Genomic DNA, 17083 nt, shown 5'->3' on the forward strand with positions numbered 1-17083 from the left:
CATTACCTCATTCTCATTTCTGATTACTCCACAAATTCATTCTTAAATTAGCCCCATCAATCTCAGTCGTCCATTACTTGGGGGTGGCGTTGATGTACGGACCAAATGGGGGAAGGCCCGCCCATCAAACAATTTAAACCCTCGCTCTCTATATTGCATCTTTCTGCCATAATATATCATATGTAATAAATACTAGCAATTAACACTGGACACAATCAAACATCAGATCCCGGTTGCACTGCATTGTATAGTTGTTATCTGATAACAAAAATTACGTAGGACCAGATAACATATCAGTTCAATGAATGTATGCACCATTATTGAAAACATTACACAAAGATCATTAAAACTTTTGTATGGAATGAATGTCAGCATATCAGAAAGGCACTTTAATTTGATAGATATTGGAGGTTGTTTGTGTCAGAAATTACATCTGAGCTTCACCTTCCAACCTGTTAATCATTCAAAATGTTAAACACAGAGTAAAGCTCAGCCGGGGAAAGTTCACATTTCCACAATTTAATTGCTACATATTCAATTATCTTCCTCTTCCTTGGCATCCAGCAATTACTGTAATTCATAAAATAGCTTAAGTACGACTATTATTCACACATTCTTTTGCTAAGAAATCAAAGGTGAAAGAAAACATACCTGAAAGAAGGCCCTCCTGGTCAATAGCACAAAACCAGCCCAGCCATTTCTACAAGACTCAGATATGGAAGCTCCACTAGTCACTCTACCAATTGTGCAGAAGCTAGAAGATTGATTAGTTGTCTAACAAATCTGACTCTTAAATGCAGGATACAAAGATCCTTGTACAAGATACAAGAAGAAAGCATTTCCCAAGTCCGGGACAAAGTTTATATACAACAAAATTCCTGCAACCAAATATTGAATAGAAATAAAGCTACGCTCAACAACAGTTCACTACATTTTGTGCTACAAGTATTCTGAAACGCGGGAAACAGGTTTCCCTGTGGATAATGCCATCCAGTTAGCTAAAAGGTGTTCTGAGGATTGGCCCTCCTCCTAAAGTCTTGCCTGTAATATGGTGTCTCATCTATTGTCCTCCTAACATAGTCCAGGAACGGCTGAGGTGTTCGAGGAGATTCTTCATTCACTACAGCAGGACTGCTCCGCTGAGGAGTGATAGGTGCTGCTACACCTGGTGTGCCTGGAGTATTTGACTGTCGAATTCTATCAGCATGCTCCATGTAATAAAGGATGATAGCAGCACACAATGTACACACAGCAATACATACAACTGCTAATAACAAGAGATTAGGATATGTAGCTGATATTCCTAATGCTTCTCTCTCTTCAGGGTCATAGTTAACATCAACTTCCATTATCTGACCGGTAGCAGGGAGTTTGATAACCAATTTATCTCTAAATTTCTCAGCTTTATCAATTTTGACCTCATAGCGAGCATGCCATCCTATCTGAGAATTATCTCTGTGGATGGGCCTGACTGATAACCGATCCTTGTCATGCCAAAGCATTTCAACATTTGTATTACCCACAATGGTTATGATGCTTCTAATTGATCCTGATGTCAGATTTAACCGTAACGAGTCTCTGTCTACTTCTAGAATGCTGAAGCCTCCAACAAACAGTGCTGATGCAGAACTGGAGACGTGTTTCTCTCCTTTCAATGAAGCTGAGATTGAAACAGACATCTTTTGTCCCATGCTTCTTGACTCAGGACTAGAGAATACCAAATGTTCTGGAGAGTATGGGAAGAAAAGGCAATATGAATTACCAGTATCAAAGTCCTTCCATGGCTTCACATACCCAATAGGTGGATCCACCTTGCAATCAAACAAGATATCTATGGTGTCTTGAGCAGTTTTTATATCTTGACTGTGCGAACCATCAAGTTTCACAATGAAACTATATCCTTTTGCAGGAATGTGTACATTTGTAAGTGTCTCATTTGGAGCATGGACAGATAAAATACCTTGCTTCAGCACGGACACTACAGTTTGCAGTTGCACATTCGAACTATTAAAGATAACATGAGTAGTTCCTTCCCTTATTGCTTCTGCTTTTCCAGATAGTAAGTCTACTGACACAATGCTTTCATTGGCACTAAACCACTGGCCTAAAATTTGATCATCCAAACCTTCTACTCTGAAGTTAAGATGGCTTCCAGGATGTAGGACTGGATTTTGAGGATGTAAACGAGCACCCACAAAAATTACCACATAATCTGACTTCTGTGGATTACTAGAAAATGCTATTTGCAGAAGAGCCCTTCCTTGACCAAGTGCCCTGAGATGGATTTTTCCATTGCTGTCACCTGAATCTTCAATGGAGACTACATCAGGGTAGTTGGTTTCAACTCCATACTGAACAATACCCTGTGCTTCATGAAAAGGATTTCCAAGAACATCATAGTATTTAATTGGAAGATGAACTTCACCACCAATGGCTAATGTGTGAACCAATAAATTCTCTCCAGTAAATCTTATTTGAGCCACTTCAGCAACCCTCAAACAAGAACCAACCTCAGTCCTTCCAGTTGACATATCTTTTGCCTGAATACATGCAAGATTACCACTTCCTGTTGTTCTTATTTTACCTTCATCAATAAATATAGCATCGTCTGGCACCCCATCCACCTTTCTGTCACACTCCCCAAGTAACGAATACATGATTGAATTTTTAAGACTTGGAGAATTCCCCTTGCTGTGTGAATCCAAAGATAAAGGCAAAAGGTCTGATGTGGTATAATGAGGAGGAAGAGTCCAGGTAGCTGGTAATCCAAGAGCAAGTGGAAGCTCAGGCACTACCACCATGGATATGGATGCATTATACAACCTCGACCGCAATGAAGATTTAGAAGACAAAAAATCACAGGTGAAAGAAATCTTAACATTAGTCTTGCCAGCAGATCTTCCATGTAACACTTTGATAAAACCATTATCATGGTCTACTGAGTATCCAGTGGATCCATATTCCTTTCCTGTGGAAAAAGGTATCATACGATTTTTGCTATGCAAGTAATCTACTGCTTCAAAACCCAATACCCCTTCATCTTCTATAGTCCACTTGTAGTTCTTGCACAGTTCGTAAAATGAAAATAAATTTCCTTCAGAAAGAGAAGGAAATATTGGCATATGTCGACCAACAGCAAACTGCTCACTCTGAACACTCAACATTGCTAAAGAAGGGACACCAACTTTAACTTTTCCATAGGCCTGACAGATAACAAGATCTCCACTCGTATAAACTGTGGCAATCACAGTGGAATTTCCTGGTGAAACTGCAGAAACTCGCCCTGAAGATGAGTGGATCTTGGCAACTTCAACATCCTTACAAGAATACTTGACATATGCACCACTTATTGGGCCTCCTTTTACAGTAAGAGCATAAGATGCACCTGGCACAAGAAAAATATCACTGGGATGTATTCTTGGTGGCGCATAAACTTCAATCTTAATTGGTTGGCTACGTATTTCATGTCCAGAATGCCGCCTAGCACTGATATAGAGGTTTGTAACTCCAACATGTACAGCATGAACAGTGAAATTTTGCATATTTACATACCCATCCACATTGCTTGAAAATTGATCATTAGCAACAAGCTCAACTATATCATCTTCAATGTGGACGTGTATGCTCATATAAGCATACTGAGACAAATCGAAAGTAAATCCACTGCTTACCCCAGCGAGAAAATTAATCTCCTGCATACTTCCTTGCATGAGGATTAGTTCCTCTCCAGATGTAATTTTAATCCAATCCACATCTGCAACTTGGACCATTGAAGAAGCAGAAAGTGGTGGAGCAAGCCCAATATCTCGCACTGTCACAAGCACAGCACCCAATTTCTTAGGAGCTAGAAGTAGTTGTAAACACTGCAAACCAGGTGCTGGTTGCATTATCTCCACAATTTTAGTATCATTTACCAGAGTATCAAGAGAACAGCTTCCCCCGGTAATTGAGAGATTCAACCTAGCATCAGGACTGAAAAACAATAAGCTGAACTCAGGGAGAAGTCTTAAAGACGAAACAAGTTGCAAGGGAATGGCATCAGTAAGATCATTTTGAACTTCTATAAAATGCTGGCTCACATGACTACTTGATGGCACAACTGTGGCACGTACAAGACAGAGTCCTGTTGCATTTTGCAAAACCAAAAACTTCTCCCAGTTTGATTGGGTTGTTGCTAAATCATCCCAAAATGCCAAATCATCACAATCTATAAGTTCCCACATCAAAGGAAGAGAAGAAGAGTTTGCAAAAGCTTTTCCAGAGTCACTAATCCCTACTGCTGACATTCGAACCGTGCGGCCATTTGCTACTCTGACTGGGGTAGTTTGGATCCTTTCATTGGTGCGCTCAGCCAGAGCTACAGATTGAATGACTTCAATAGCATTTACAGGTTCATCAGCTATTAATGCAATTGAGGATGGGAAGCTACATGTCAGCAATAACTGCACTTCAGATATAGCAGGTAGAGGATGATCATTTCCAATTAAATTTCCACGCTTGAAAGTAAGCTTGTAGTTCCCCACTTCTTGGCACTTTATTCTGTGCGCACTACCATGCATGTTAAATATTTTATGTACAAGACCATCTTTAAAGTCAGAGTTACCTTGACCAGTGGCTTCAACTGTTTCAATAAATTCAACTCCGTGGTCCCATCTTTCAGGCCCCCCATTAAGCATCAAATCTACATGAGTGCCTGGAACAAGATATAGGTACTCCAAATTCTGTTGATTGCTGGCTACAGTCTGAACCATATCAACCCAGTAACCGCCAAATTGGTTTCCATCACTTGCCTGATACACATGAAGAGGTGAATAAGCAGCAATACGTGATGATGCTTTCAGAACAACAGAGCTACTGATGGAGTGATCAAACGGTTGATATTCTTTAGTCATTGTTGCATGCAGCATTGTCTGACCAGAACTAGCAGCATATACAAAGGACCAAGCACATGGAGGGCCATGTGATGACATATCAAAGTCAAGAATTCCCAGCTTGTCAGAAATCAATGACCAACCAGCATCCACAATTGTGAAAGCATCACTTTCACATTTCCACTTAATGGAGGATCTAAAAGCATCACATTTGTGGAAGAAGGCACCATTTGATGTTTTCAATGTCACAGAAGCCAGAAGATGTGATCCTATCAAAGTCTCCACAGGGAAATTAGGCAGCATTAGCATAGAAGAAGGCAAATAAACTTCAACAACCACCTCGTCAAAATTAAGAGAATCAAAAGAGGAAACAGCTTTAATGGTAGCTCTTCCAGGATTTTTTGCCTCGACAATCCCTGAAGCAGATACAGAAACAATGGCCATGTCCGAAGAGAACCACTTATAGTCACTTGATAACATTGCACAGCCACCAGTTGCCTTGAGTTCCATCTCTTGATGAACACCAGGGGCCCAAGGAAGAAGAATTCTACCTAAGACACCATCCATGCTGAACTTCACTTGATCACAGACCATCACTTCTTGCACAACCTTGAGAATTTTCTTTGTCCCATCATCACCACTACTATATTTCAAAGTTGCAATTAATTTTCCCAGTCCATATGAGGTTGCTTTTAAGATTCTAGATCTGCCTTTCTCAACAATTTCATCTGCAATTGGTAGAATACTCCAGAATTCAGACTGGGTATCATGCAATTCGATGTTATCATTCTTGGTAATATAAATTTCTTGAGCACCAGGTCCCTGTGAGAAGACCTTTGTGTGAATGAGATATTGCCTGCCAGCAACAATGTACCAGCGTGATACTGATGGAATAGGTTCTATTCCTTCCACAGGATCACCAGCAGCAGAAAGGGGTAATATGTACAACAATAAAGAATCTGGAAGGACAACAAGGAAAGTAGACACCTGTGTGTGACCAGCAACCCTGGTGTCTTCAACAATAACTGTTGTCATTCCCAAGTTTAAAGCACGAACTGTGCCCATCATCTGGTCCACCTGAGCAACTGAGGAGTTCAAAATAGACCACCGATGAAATGCAGATGGCAAAGTTACAAGCTGAGGAATATTTCCATGGATAACTTTAAGACTATAGTGGACAATGGCATCAAGAAGAACACAAACGGGGGAAGGAGGATCAAGAGACATTGCTTCTGCTACAGTTAGCACAATATTATCGGCCATATGTTCAGACAATGGTTCAACTAAGTGAACAGAAACAACCTCATGCCCAATCTCAGTTCCCCGTACTACATATAGATCAGAATATACACCACTATCTTCAATCTTTACTTGGATATCCAGGTCACCACACAATCCACCACAGTCACTCAATGGGGACTCCTTCAAAGGAACATGAAGGAGGTGATGAGGCAATCCATCCTTTTCGGGCATCAGCTGCCACATGAACTGCAAGCCCGCTAAAGATGAGAATACATTTTCTGCACTTCAGAAAACGAAAGTTAATGACAGTACCAACTAGAGTGCCAATAAAGGGTAAACCATAAAGATATTAATGAAAATAAATTCTAAAAAGATATATAAACACTGTATAAACACATCCATAAAAAATATATGCTGATTAACAAACAACTAATTTCACCACCAAAATGGGGAAAGAAGTCAAAGAAAATAACTTCTTCTGGCAAACAAATTAGCAACACACAAGGCCTAATAATGAGGCATGGCTTTATAGTAATACAATGGAAGATTAAAACAGCTAAAAAAAATGGAAAGAACATTTATAGATATTAGCAATTTAGCATTTCATAGCTTACTATTATTGTTACATATATCCATGTCGAGATGTGGTCATATTTCTAGAAAATGAGTAAACCAACCATCAAGGTGCAACCTTTAGAGGATTATCAGGGGAAATGATCCATGTTCAGATGAAAACAGTAGATGATTTCGGTAACATTTAGAACAATTCAACAGTCTACTAGAAATAAAGATGGCCATTACTCCGTACTTTTTAAAATAAAACAGTAGACAACTACAGAGACTTGACAAGTTTAAATTGTAAAGTACCTTCACTATCAAAGGCACGCACTCTGAGAGTAGCAAGCCCATCAAGGTCAAGTTTGACTGAACTATGGAATATCTTGATCCTGGATATCTTATCAATGTAAATTTTGCAACGAATAACAGCCCCCGTGTTCATGTCAGTTGCATACACAGCCGTCTCCTTTCTACCACTATATGGGGCAATTGATTTCAAGCGGGCACTTGTGGAGCAGAGACTGCTGGCATTGTATTCAGGCAATAACGCTAGAATATCATGATGATCCCAAGACCTACCAAGGAAAACAACATTTATAAGTTTGTCATTAAAAGGAAAATAAAAAATAATGCAGCAGTCTAGTTCAATGTATCAGTTTGTCATGGAAGGCTAGTTCAAACTGAAAGCTCCAACTTCCAAGCCCAACATTTTTATTATTATTATATGCCAAATAGCAGGACACGATAGCTCATTTGTATAGAAAAGTCACGTTTAGCATGCTTCCACAAAATCCTATGCAGCAGCAGGCCTAGGACAACCATATGATAGACTAAGGCCTTGTTTGGTAACATAGTTAGCTTATCAATCAATTTTGGCTTATTTGACCACTATTAGTGGTTTGACTTGGTTAAACATTCAATATAAGTGTTTGATTAATTAGCTTTTTGTGACAATTTATTGCTCCAAAATGTTAAAATTCAAACGACTGCTCAAAGTAGCTTTTTCAATAAGCTTTTTGAGAAAGTCATTTTGCAGCTAATAACTAATTTACCAAACATTTTTCTACAATCAGAATGCTATCAACTAATCAAACATACTATCCCAATCAGCTAACAACTAATAGCTATTTACCAAACACGGTGAATTAGTGAGCAAGATAAAAGAGGCTCAGTAAGTAAAACAGCACTGCCACCGCTAATGAAGCAGAACGCAAGGTTAAACATAAACATCGCCAGAGAAAAATATAAAATGTATTGAAATTACCAGAAAATGCTCTCCAAACTAAAAACTCAAAGTTGATAACCTAAAAAAACTTAAAGAAGCGATCATGAAAGCAAAACTAAGCTCAGGACGGTGAAGAAATACCATTTGAAGCAACCATCACTCCCCTGCAGCCTGTACTCCACGGGATGAGTCATCTTGGGGGGCAACAGTATGTTCACATCCGCAATGTGTGGACCGGACAACGAAAACGGCGCCGTTTGAGGCAAAAGTGTCATGAGAAACACCGGAATGATAAACGGGAAACGACATAGAAGCATCGTTAGTTGAGGATGAAGAAGTAAGGACTAAGGAAGATCCTAAGCGAGCTGGAGTGAGGATTTTGAGCTTAGATTCTAAAATGGAGGAAGTGCGGGAAGAAGTGAAGCTCTAGGGCTTTGCATAGGGGTTTTGGGGAGGGAGGAAGGGAGGGAAAACGGTGGACTTCTGTACCGAGACACGTGTCAGTAGATAGTTGGCGTGTCAGACCAGGTGCTTTTCATTCAACTTTTATACTTCCATAAAGTTAGAAGTAAAATCCAAAAGTTTACAGTAATTTATGCCTAGATCATACAGTTTATGGAAATTCATCTGAAAATTCGTGTTATTTGGGGCAGCCATTAATTCAATAATTTTATAACAATAAATAAGCATATTTATGAGATTTCAGTTTAAGTCAGTGATGAGATAAGTGTTATGTACACAGTATAGTGAATTAGTGACTTAACACTGAAGTATAGGCTTATAGTATCAAAATCGTGTTTTATCCAATTACTAACCTTTTTAGGATTAGACTTTTATTTTTTGTTGGGCCTTTCTGGTTCTAATTCATCAGCCCAATAAATGGATAAACGGGCTGAAATCTATATGATGGGGACATGTAATTCGCAAATTATAACGTAGACAATGAATATAAAGTATATTTTTAATATATTAAAAGTTTATTATTTTTGTACTGAGTATATATTATTTGATACTTTATCTGTCTCATTTTATGTGTTTAGTTCGAGACTTAATTGAAGTTATTTTTAATTCAATTTTTCATAATATTAAATTTAGTATTAGTATACAAAATGTATATATTTATAAACTATACTAAAAGTACTATTAAACATAAAAAATCAAATTTAAAAATAAGTAAATAATACTAAAAAAAATAAACAAATAAGAAATAGTTGATTTGATCAATGAATATTAAGTAGACATATAAAATTGGATAGATGAGTATTAAAAATATACTTTTTATTTATGGTTCACACAGTTGTGTGGAAATGATCTATGTTATAAATGATTGCATGTAATATCTGAAAATTCTAATAGTACAAATTTACATTTTTTTTTACTAATGACATGTAAATTACGATGGAATAGAAGTCTAAAATTATACTACATTACAAGTAAAATTATATTCTAAGACTTTTGTGTTGCTAAATGGGTATGATGATTATGAACTCAATAACGTACTCTAAGTAAATCGACAACTATAATTAGATTATATTATTAGTCTAGTACGTGACCATGTATGAAGTACAATGTGCTCCTATGTATATTGAAGTTACCAATTGGTATCATGAGAATTTGTAACAAGTGGTCTTAAAGCAGCATGTTATGGCTAATAAATGTGGATAACTGGTCAGACACTCAAAACATATATTGTGACAAGTTAGTCATATGGTGTGCCAAGGGAAACAAAGTGGGTGTGGCAGCCTAGTCCAACTATGTGGCAAACGTAAGTCATCTAACTTAGGCTTCTCAATGCAAGTTGATGCAACTGCTTATCAAGTCCTTCAAAATATTGATATGGGAAAATAATACGTATAGTCTTTGAGTTACAAATAAACTGTAATTTTAGTCTCTTAATTATTTACAAAGAAAATTTAACCTATCAATTATTATCAAAATGACGATTTTAATATTTGAGTGATCAAGTCAAATACTTTATTAACTAACAAAAAAAATCAATATACCAAATATATACTTCAAATAATTGAATTATTAAACTTACACTTTGATCATACCTATCCTAATGGATTAAATGTATCATTTTCCCATTTGATTGCCTAAGCATATATAGTCTCCTTAACATTATTATATACCAATTTGACTACCACTACCTTATAAGTTATAACCAAGTATACTGTTGATAATAATCATATTATTCCATATAACCCAACACATATTTTATACTCCGTAATTTCTATCACTACAGTTTTCTTTCATTCCTATTTCCCATAATTATTGGGAAAATAAAGAAATATACAATAATATATTAATCTGATGTACTTTTTCTTGAATTATGTGTGTTAACCTAAACGAGGCTCGCTAAATTACATATAATATTACAATTACTTAAATCTATACAAAATTGTCAGGATAATCCCACGTATATTATGATTATAAGTAAAGAAAATGCTTGCCTCCACTCCAGTCAAGATTTAAACCTGATTATAATATTGGATTCAAAGGACAATCCCACATTGTTCCCACGCAGGTAGAGAGAGAAAAGCCAAGCCAATAACCCAATACTAGCGCACGCATACATATATACACACATCTATATCTCTCCCTATGAAAATGCTCAAAATCAAACATTTTACCCAACCACTACAGGCTGCATTGAGCATCTCATCTCAGATATAGAGAAACAGTCATCTCTGATCTTCTTCTACACATATATCGGCAGTTTCACAATTTAAGGTTTTCGTAAATATTATTGTAGTTGCCCGAGATAGCTTAGCTAGCTCCGATCCGTTCCAGACAGTACAGTCTTCAAATCTTAATTGAAGTTGCAGTTGGCTGGCCGATCGCCGCTCAATGCAATATCTTCTAGCACAAGATCGCGTATGTTTCTCTTCTCTTTCAACTTCTTTTTCTCTGCATTTTTTCTTTTAGCTTAAATTACTGTAATATATACATACATTGCATGTATATATACATACATATAAAACATCATAGGATGAATTGAATTTGTCTATAAAGAAGTAGAATAAATATATACATTTTTTTATCGATTTGTATAAAATCAAAAATAAATTTGTTATATATAGGGATAAATAATATGTCCTATGATGACCGAAAGGGCATCTTGCCATCTTGGCATTGTTCAAACAAGAAGATCGAATGTTATCATCAAATGTAGCTTTCGGCATATACCTTAGACTAGTCTTTATCGTACGTCGTCTTTTATTTCAACCAAGAAACATTAATGTAAATAAATAAATAATAAACACTATTTTTGAAAATCATTAAAATATATATTACATGCATGTGTTCTTATATATATTTTACATTAAAAAACTTCAAAAATATAGTTCTTAAAAAAAAAAAAACTTTTACAAAACAACCCATGTGGAATCTCCATACACTCCTCAATCGATCAATTCGTGGGAGAGTAAATAATATATATTTAAAAAAGTTTTATGTGAGAAAGCTTTTTATAAAGACATTACATTTTAACTAAAAAGTATTACACAATATTTGAAAATAATTAAAATGGTCTCATTCTCATACTAAGCTTATTTTATATGAGTTCTATTACATGGATTTCAAATCTTACTCGCTGATGAAGTCAACATTGATAAGCTATTTTTTTAATGCGAATTTTAATATAAACATCTGCGTTAAAATTTTGTTTGTGAAAGTAAAAGTTGAAAGTTAAAAAAATGGGAGTATAGTATTTTTCCATTTGCTGTGAGCTAACATAGCTAGTGGTGACGGTGCCATAGTTTTTTTAAATGTATTGAAGTCAGTGTGAGATTCTTTCTATTGAACAGTGTAATGTACTACTGCATTTTGCTAATATTCTATGTTTTTTTGTCAGCTTCGAATTGTATATGGGTGTATTATATATTGTTAAAATTTTTAATAAATTTTATTTTTATTTTACTATATGATTCGCATGTGATCCCGTTACTATTCAATTTTGTTTATGCACGAATCACGATGTCTTTAATCTGATGGTGCTTAAACTGTATTTCTTCATTATTTTAATCAAATTAAACTTAACTAACACGATCTGCAAAATCTTTAACGTGCCAAACTGCTCTTCTCGGTTATGATTTTCGTCACAGTTTCTGTAATCATCAAACGAGTTTTGGTTGTTAAAGCTAAGCATTGTAAAATAAACATTAAATTCTTCAAAAATATATATATTGCTCGTATATATGTTTTCAGTAAAGTTTTTGAAGCATTTTCGACCCACCATATTGTGTGGCGTACACGATGTAAGCTGGTAAGGTGGTAGGGTGGGTTTCGCTTCTATATTCTTAAATGGGTAAACATATCTGCCCCGCCCAGAACATATACATGGACCAGTGTACCCCTTTGGCATTACAAGAATAATTGCATGGGAGAAAATGCTTATATATTTTTTGCTGAGAATTTCTACCCAACAATACCTCAATAATGTACGATGTAATTTCTCTCTGTCTTTTTTTTTTTTCTTTTAAATTGTCCACTATATGAGACTATACTAGAACGTTGGATGGGCACCATTTTGTTTATCTTTTTGTTGTTGTTCCCATGTTTATGTGTTTGTTTGTAGTTTGCAGATGATTTTGAAAGTATATGTAGAGAGAGAGAGATAATGAGTAATGTTTGAATATGTATAGGGGTAATGCCTGTTGTTTAACAGTGGTTGATCTTTTGGGTTTTAATTTGCAGATTTTACAGAGAGTTTTGAAGAAGAAGATCAGATCACATGGTTGTTGAATCCTTGTCTCCGCCAGTGGCTCCACGTCACCAGAAGGAAGGGGCCCGCCGCGAGGTCTTTTCGAGGAATAATGCAATCGGGAACCAGCGGCGGCGGCGCGCGGCGGATGGGGGAGACAACGACGACGACCCCGCCGGAGATCGCCGGATAAAGTGCACGGGGAAATCCTGCAAGGCATGCACGGCGGGGGTGATCGCCGACTGCGTGGCAGTGTGTTGCTGCCCCTGCGCCGTCGTGGACTGCCTAGTGCTCGCATTGTTCAAGGTTCCATGGAAAGTGGGGAGGAGATGCCTGCGGATGCGGAAGAAGAAGAAGAGGGGCGGCGGCGCCGGTGGCCGGAGACAGCTGGACAACAAAGATAATGGCAGTGACGACGGAATTTCAAGAATGGGCATGGTAGAAGAGGGAGCTTTGGAAATTGCATTGTCGGAATTTGGAAACAACGGAGAAGATGAGCTAAAAGACAGTTTTAGTGCGAGGTTTGATGCAGAAGAAGTATGGTTAGAGTTGTACCAAGTTGGTCATTTGGGTTTTGGTAGGGTGCCTCCTCAAGGTGATGGCAATTAAGTGAATTTAATTTTTTTTAGGATAATGTATTATTATTATTCCAAAAAAAGCTCACTTTTTTCCATTCAAAAAATGCTCAAGCAGTCAAGCTAAAGTTGTACCCTTTCTTCTTGTTCTTTTTTGGATGGAAATTAGTAAGGAGTATATGGTTCTTCACTTCTTGGGAAAAGCCATCATTCAAAACTCAATTCATACTGTTATACTAGTCAAAACATCAATCTATAACCCATCTGCTATCTTCAATTTTTTTTTTTTGGAGTACTATTGATCTTGTTGCGTGTACTATCATATATGCTTTCTCAATTTACTGAACCCAAAGACGGTCAAACAGCATGAAGTGAATACAATAAAAGTTAATAAATATAGTTATACCCAAAAAGGCGAAAACTACGAACATCAATGTCAATAGACAGGGCAACTTTTCTGGTATATTATTTGTCCTTCAGTCCTTGTTAATTATGGTTTAATTTAAAGTAATACCATGATTCTCTGTTGGGAGTGGGATGAAAGTACATTGCTACAGTCAGAGTTGGCCAGGCCACATTACTACAGTGTGTCTGTTGTAGTCCACAATTGGGCAATGTGGGTTCAGATGAACAGAAGGCAAGCTGTAAACTTGCAGGAATGGTAACTTGTTCAGGGTCAACCAATCAATACAATTATGATATGCTTCTTTTTTTTTTTTTAAACTATCTGCAGGATGATATAATCAATTAATCATGCGTATTATCAAATTAACTTTTCAAAAATAAGGACAAGGCTAAACTGGAAACAGACCTTGCTCGTCAGCGTGGACCGGAGCTGGGGATTTCGTCTCTGGTTGTACCACCTTCTGTGGAGCCTCCACGGCGGCGGCAGGGCGACGGTAGAATGAGCACAACCAAAATTGAAGCAAGGGGCGTTCCGAGAATCGAACTCGGGACCTCTCGCACCCAAAGCGAGAATCATACCACTAGACCAAACGCCCTTATTAATTAACATCTTATACTAATTCTATCATTGGGTAGAGGACGACCATGTTTAGTTGAATGGAATAAGTTTCCTTAAATTTGAGGAATGATTTATGGAAAATTCTTTTCCTTAGTTTTGAAGAAAAAGTTTTTCAATGGAAGATGGTGGTATTTTGTTTTTTTATGGAAGTCGGGAATAAAGTATTATAGATAATTTTGACTTTATTATTTTTAGTGTCATTTTAGTTTTTATACTCATTCTTTACCATTTCAATCTCAATCAAACAACGAAATCAATATTCTCAGTAGTTTCTTTTCTACCAACCAAAAAATGAAGTCAATCTTCATGGTAATTTATTTTCCATTGAATTTCAATCTCATTTTCCCCCAAATATCCATATGTGGTCTAAGGGTTGATAAAATTGAGTGCAACTCCAACCAAGTTAGTGGCACAACTAGTTTGATAACCAAAAATTTATAAACTTGACTTTTTTTTGGTGAGAATTGTCTATTGATATTATTCGTTTGAATCAATCGACTATATGATCAGCTTAGGTTTTTAATTGAGATAGAGCACATGTTTCAACTTGGTATCAGAGTCATGCCAAAGGTTATGAGTTCGAATCTCTGATTCACGTGTTGTTTTGGAGCCCATCAAAAGTAATCGGTCCACACAAATGAGGGGACGTGTTGAGCATATGTTGTTCCACGAGAATTTGGGCTCTACCAAGGTATTCCGCCGGTGAAGAGTCCTCAAGATCGCGCACGGGAGGATTGGCCAAGTATTGGAGGAGATATTATAGCAAGAAAATAAAGTAAAGACTCTATCTATTCATATATTTTATTATTATTATTTTGGTGTGAATAATCAAAATTGTTTTGAAAATCATATAAACCAATTGTTCGATAAATCATAATTGGTGAATTAATTTTAACAAATAAATAATACAAGTGTATTGATGTTAACGATGTCTAGTCAATACAATTGTTAACAAAACCAACAACCTTAACGAGCTACTATTAACAAATTAAGGGTGTGTTTGGTTTGTAGATAGGAATCTGAATGGAAATAAGATGCTTGGTAATGATATGGGTTTTAGTGAAACTATTTTGCATGTTTGACGAATCATGTAGCTTATGTGCTTGTACGGGCGACTCGTTCTTCTTCTGTCCTTGGGGTTTGGGATGTCTCCCCGCCCGGTTGTATTTTGCGTTTCTTTGGTGATTTAATATAACCTGTTGGTTTTGGTTTTTAAAAATAATAATAATAAAAATAGCATGTTTGGTTGTAGGGTTGAACGCCTGACACAAGAATGGCTCATTGACTCTTACAACCTGCATTTTCTCTTAGTAACTCACTAAGTGCTCTTCTGTATCACCCTACTCGTCAAAGGTCGTGCGTTCGGGAAACTTGAACTCATCGGACGCCTTGTAAGCCAATATTTCAAGCGTAAAGGGCAACGCGGTCAACAAGGTATGAGCAGGCGGCTTAGATTTCTCATCCAACCATTCTCTCAGGTCTTTGATTTCTCGTGCAAATCCAGCCTCCTCGTCCTGATCATAGGCCAGCTTCTCAGGAGTCTCGACGATACTTTCCACCATAGACTCCGCCTCTCTTCTTCACGCAACATCCCTCCTCCGCTCACGGCTATTTCTAGGCTCATGAATAGGTCTCAGAGCATCACTTGCTCCACCCTCTTGCCGATCAGGCACCCGGTTAGCCTCCCTCTCGCCAAACCTATCAAATGTCGAACAATGAGAGGCCCAACCCCTGATATTGAACGTTGAGGACTCGGTCGCCAATTTTCCCTCACGAGACATTCCTGCTGCAGATGGCCTAATGTTCGCCGTTATCTCAATTGTCGCATACGAGGGTTCTCTCCGGTACTCTGGAAGGGTCACTCGTTCCCTTTGCTCACGTTCATAAATATCCACCACCCGGCCCAACATATCAACGATCGTGGGAGCTGCCTGGGGCGGCAGCGGTGATCGGGTTCTAGCCAACTCGTGGCTATGCACGAACTCTTGTCGGTGAGGTTGGTTCTTGTGACAACCCAAAATTTAATTCTCTAAATTCTATTTTACGAAATTCCAAAATTGCCATTTTTCACTCTTCCAAAATTTTATTTTTAAAACGGTGTTTGAATTAATTATTTTGATCCATGTTTTTAAATAAATTCAACGCCGAGATTTATTATAATTCTGAAAATCCTAAATACTCGGGTAGAGTGTGTACCGAGTTTTGAACCAAAAGTCATTATGAGTGAAATCAGAAAAATCTATTTCGATCCCAAACTATTTTAAAATCACTTTTCTAGACTATGGTCCATGTTGGGTGGACCATAAGCCTTTGAATCTCTTGTCTGATATTTTTAAGAATCAACCCAAAATACTACTTTGCCCTCCACCAATCATTGAGTATCATCCTAGGGTTTTGAACCCATATAAAAGGAATAGTAAGCATGCCTTTATCCTGATTCCATTATTTGTCTTCCCCAACCTTGAGCTCTGTAAGAAAGAAAGGAGAAACATAATAAGTTTCCTAGGCTCCATTTCCATCCATTCATCTATCTTTCCATCTAGCTTACACTCTTTTGCTTCAAACCTCTGAGATTCCCTTCTTAAGTGTTGTTGTTTGGTTTGTTTGAGGTGTTTAGGTGGTGAAGGGGGTAGTGGTTGAGTTGGGAAGAAGACGGAATCCACACAAGGAAGAACAAAGAGCTGAGGTATAACCCATGGACTCCCAACTTTATTTTTTACTCTGTTAAAGTGTTAGAAATGAGAAATAGTTGCTTAGAAAATGTTAGATTGTTGTTGTTGTTGATCTACTTGTGAGATATTGTTGATCTATGATTGATTTGTGAAGTTTTGGGAGTGTTAGAGTACACTGGATGCGTCTACAGGTGAAGAAAAGGCTCTGGTG

General features: G+C 37.2%; 2 protein-coding genes and 1 non-coding gene across 5 annotated transcripts; 1 reads left to right on the forward strand and 2 right to left on the reverse strand.

Moving 5' to 3' along the window:
• Positions 1–766: 766 nt before the first annotated feature.
• LOC109180558 (nuclear pore complex protein GP210) lies at positions 767–8472 on the reverse strand. 2 transcript variants are annotated; one of them, XM_019330196.1, is made up of 3 exons: positions 8038–8472; positions 6981–7246; positions 767–6391 (listed from the first exon to the last, which is right to left on the reverse strand). In XM_019330196.1, exons 1-3 carry the CDS (start codon positions 8211–8213, stop codon positions 999–1001), a joined length of 5835 nt encoding a protein of 1944 aa, XP_019185741.1. In that variant the 5' UTR covers positions 8214–8472; the 3' UTR covers positions 767–998. The 2 variants fall into 2 exon arrangements, with proteins under 2 accessions (XP_019185741.1, XP_019185742.1); XM_019330197.1 differs by lacking the exon at positions 8038–8472 and having other exon boundaries at positions 767–6396; positions 6981–7064.
• Positions 8473–10523: 2051 nt separating this feature from the next.
• Positions 10524–13417, forward strand: LOC109180278. 2 transcript variants are annotated; one of them, XM_019329768.1, is made up of 2 exons: positions 10524–10773; positions 12595–13417. In XM_019329768.1, exon 2 carries the CDS (start codon positions 12632–12634, stop codon positions 13208–13210), a length of 579 nt encoding a protein of 192 aa, XP_019185313.1. In that variant the 5' UTR covers positions 10524–10773; positions 12595–12631; the 3' UTR covers positions 13211–13417. The 2 variants fall into 2 exon arrangements, with proteins under 2 accessions (XP_019185313.1, XP_019185314.1); XM_019329769.1 differs by lacking the exon at positions 10524–10773 and adding an exon at positions 12247–12338.
• A 688-nt stretch (positions 13418–14105) lies between these two features.
• TRNAP-UGG lies at positions 14106–14177 on the reverse strand. Its single transcript has one exon. It is a non-coding gene; the product is annotated as a tRNA-Pro (tRNA).
• Positions 14178–17083: the final 2906 nt, after the last annotated feature.

The sequence above is a fragment of the Ipomoea nil genome, unplaced genomic scaffold (genome assembly GCF_001879475.1).
Source record: "Ipomoea nil cultivar Tokyo-kokei standard unplaced genomic scaffold, Asagao_1.1 scaffold1026, whole genome shotgun sequence".
In the NCBI taxonomy this organism is placed as follows: Eukaryota; Viridiplantae; Streptophyta; class Magnoliopsida; order Solanales; family Convolvulaceae; genus Ipomoea; species Ipomoea nil.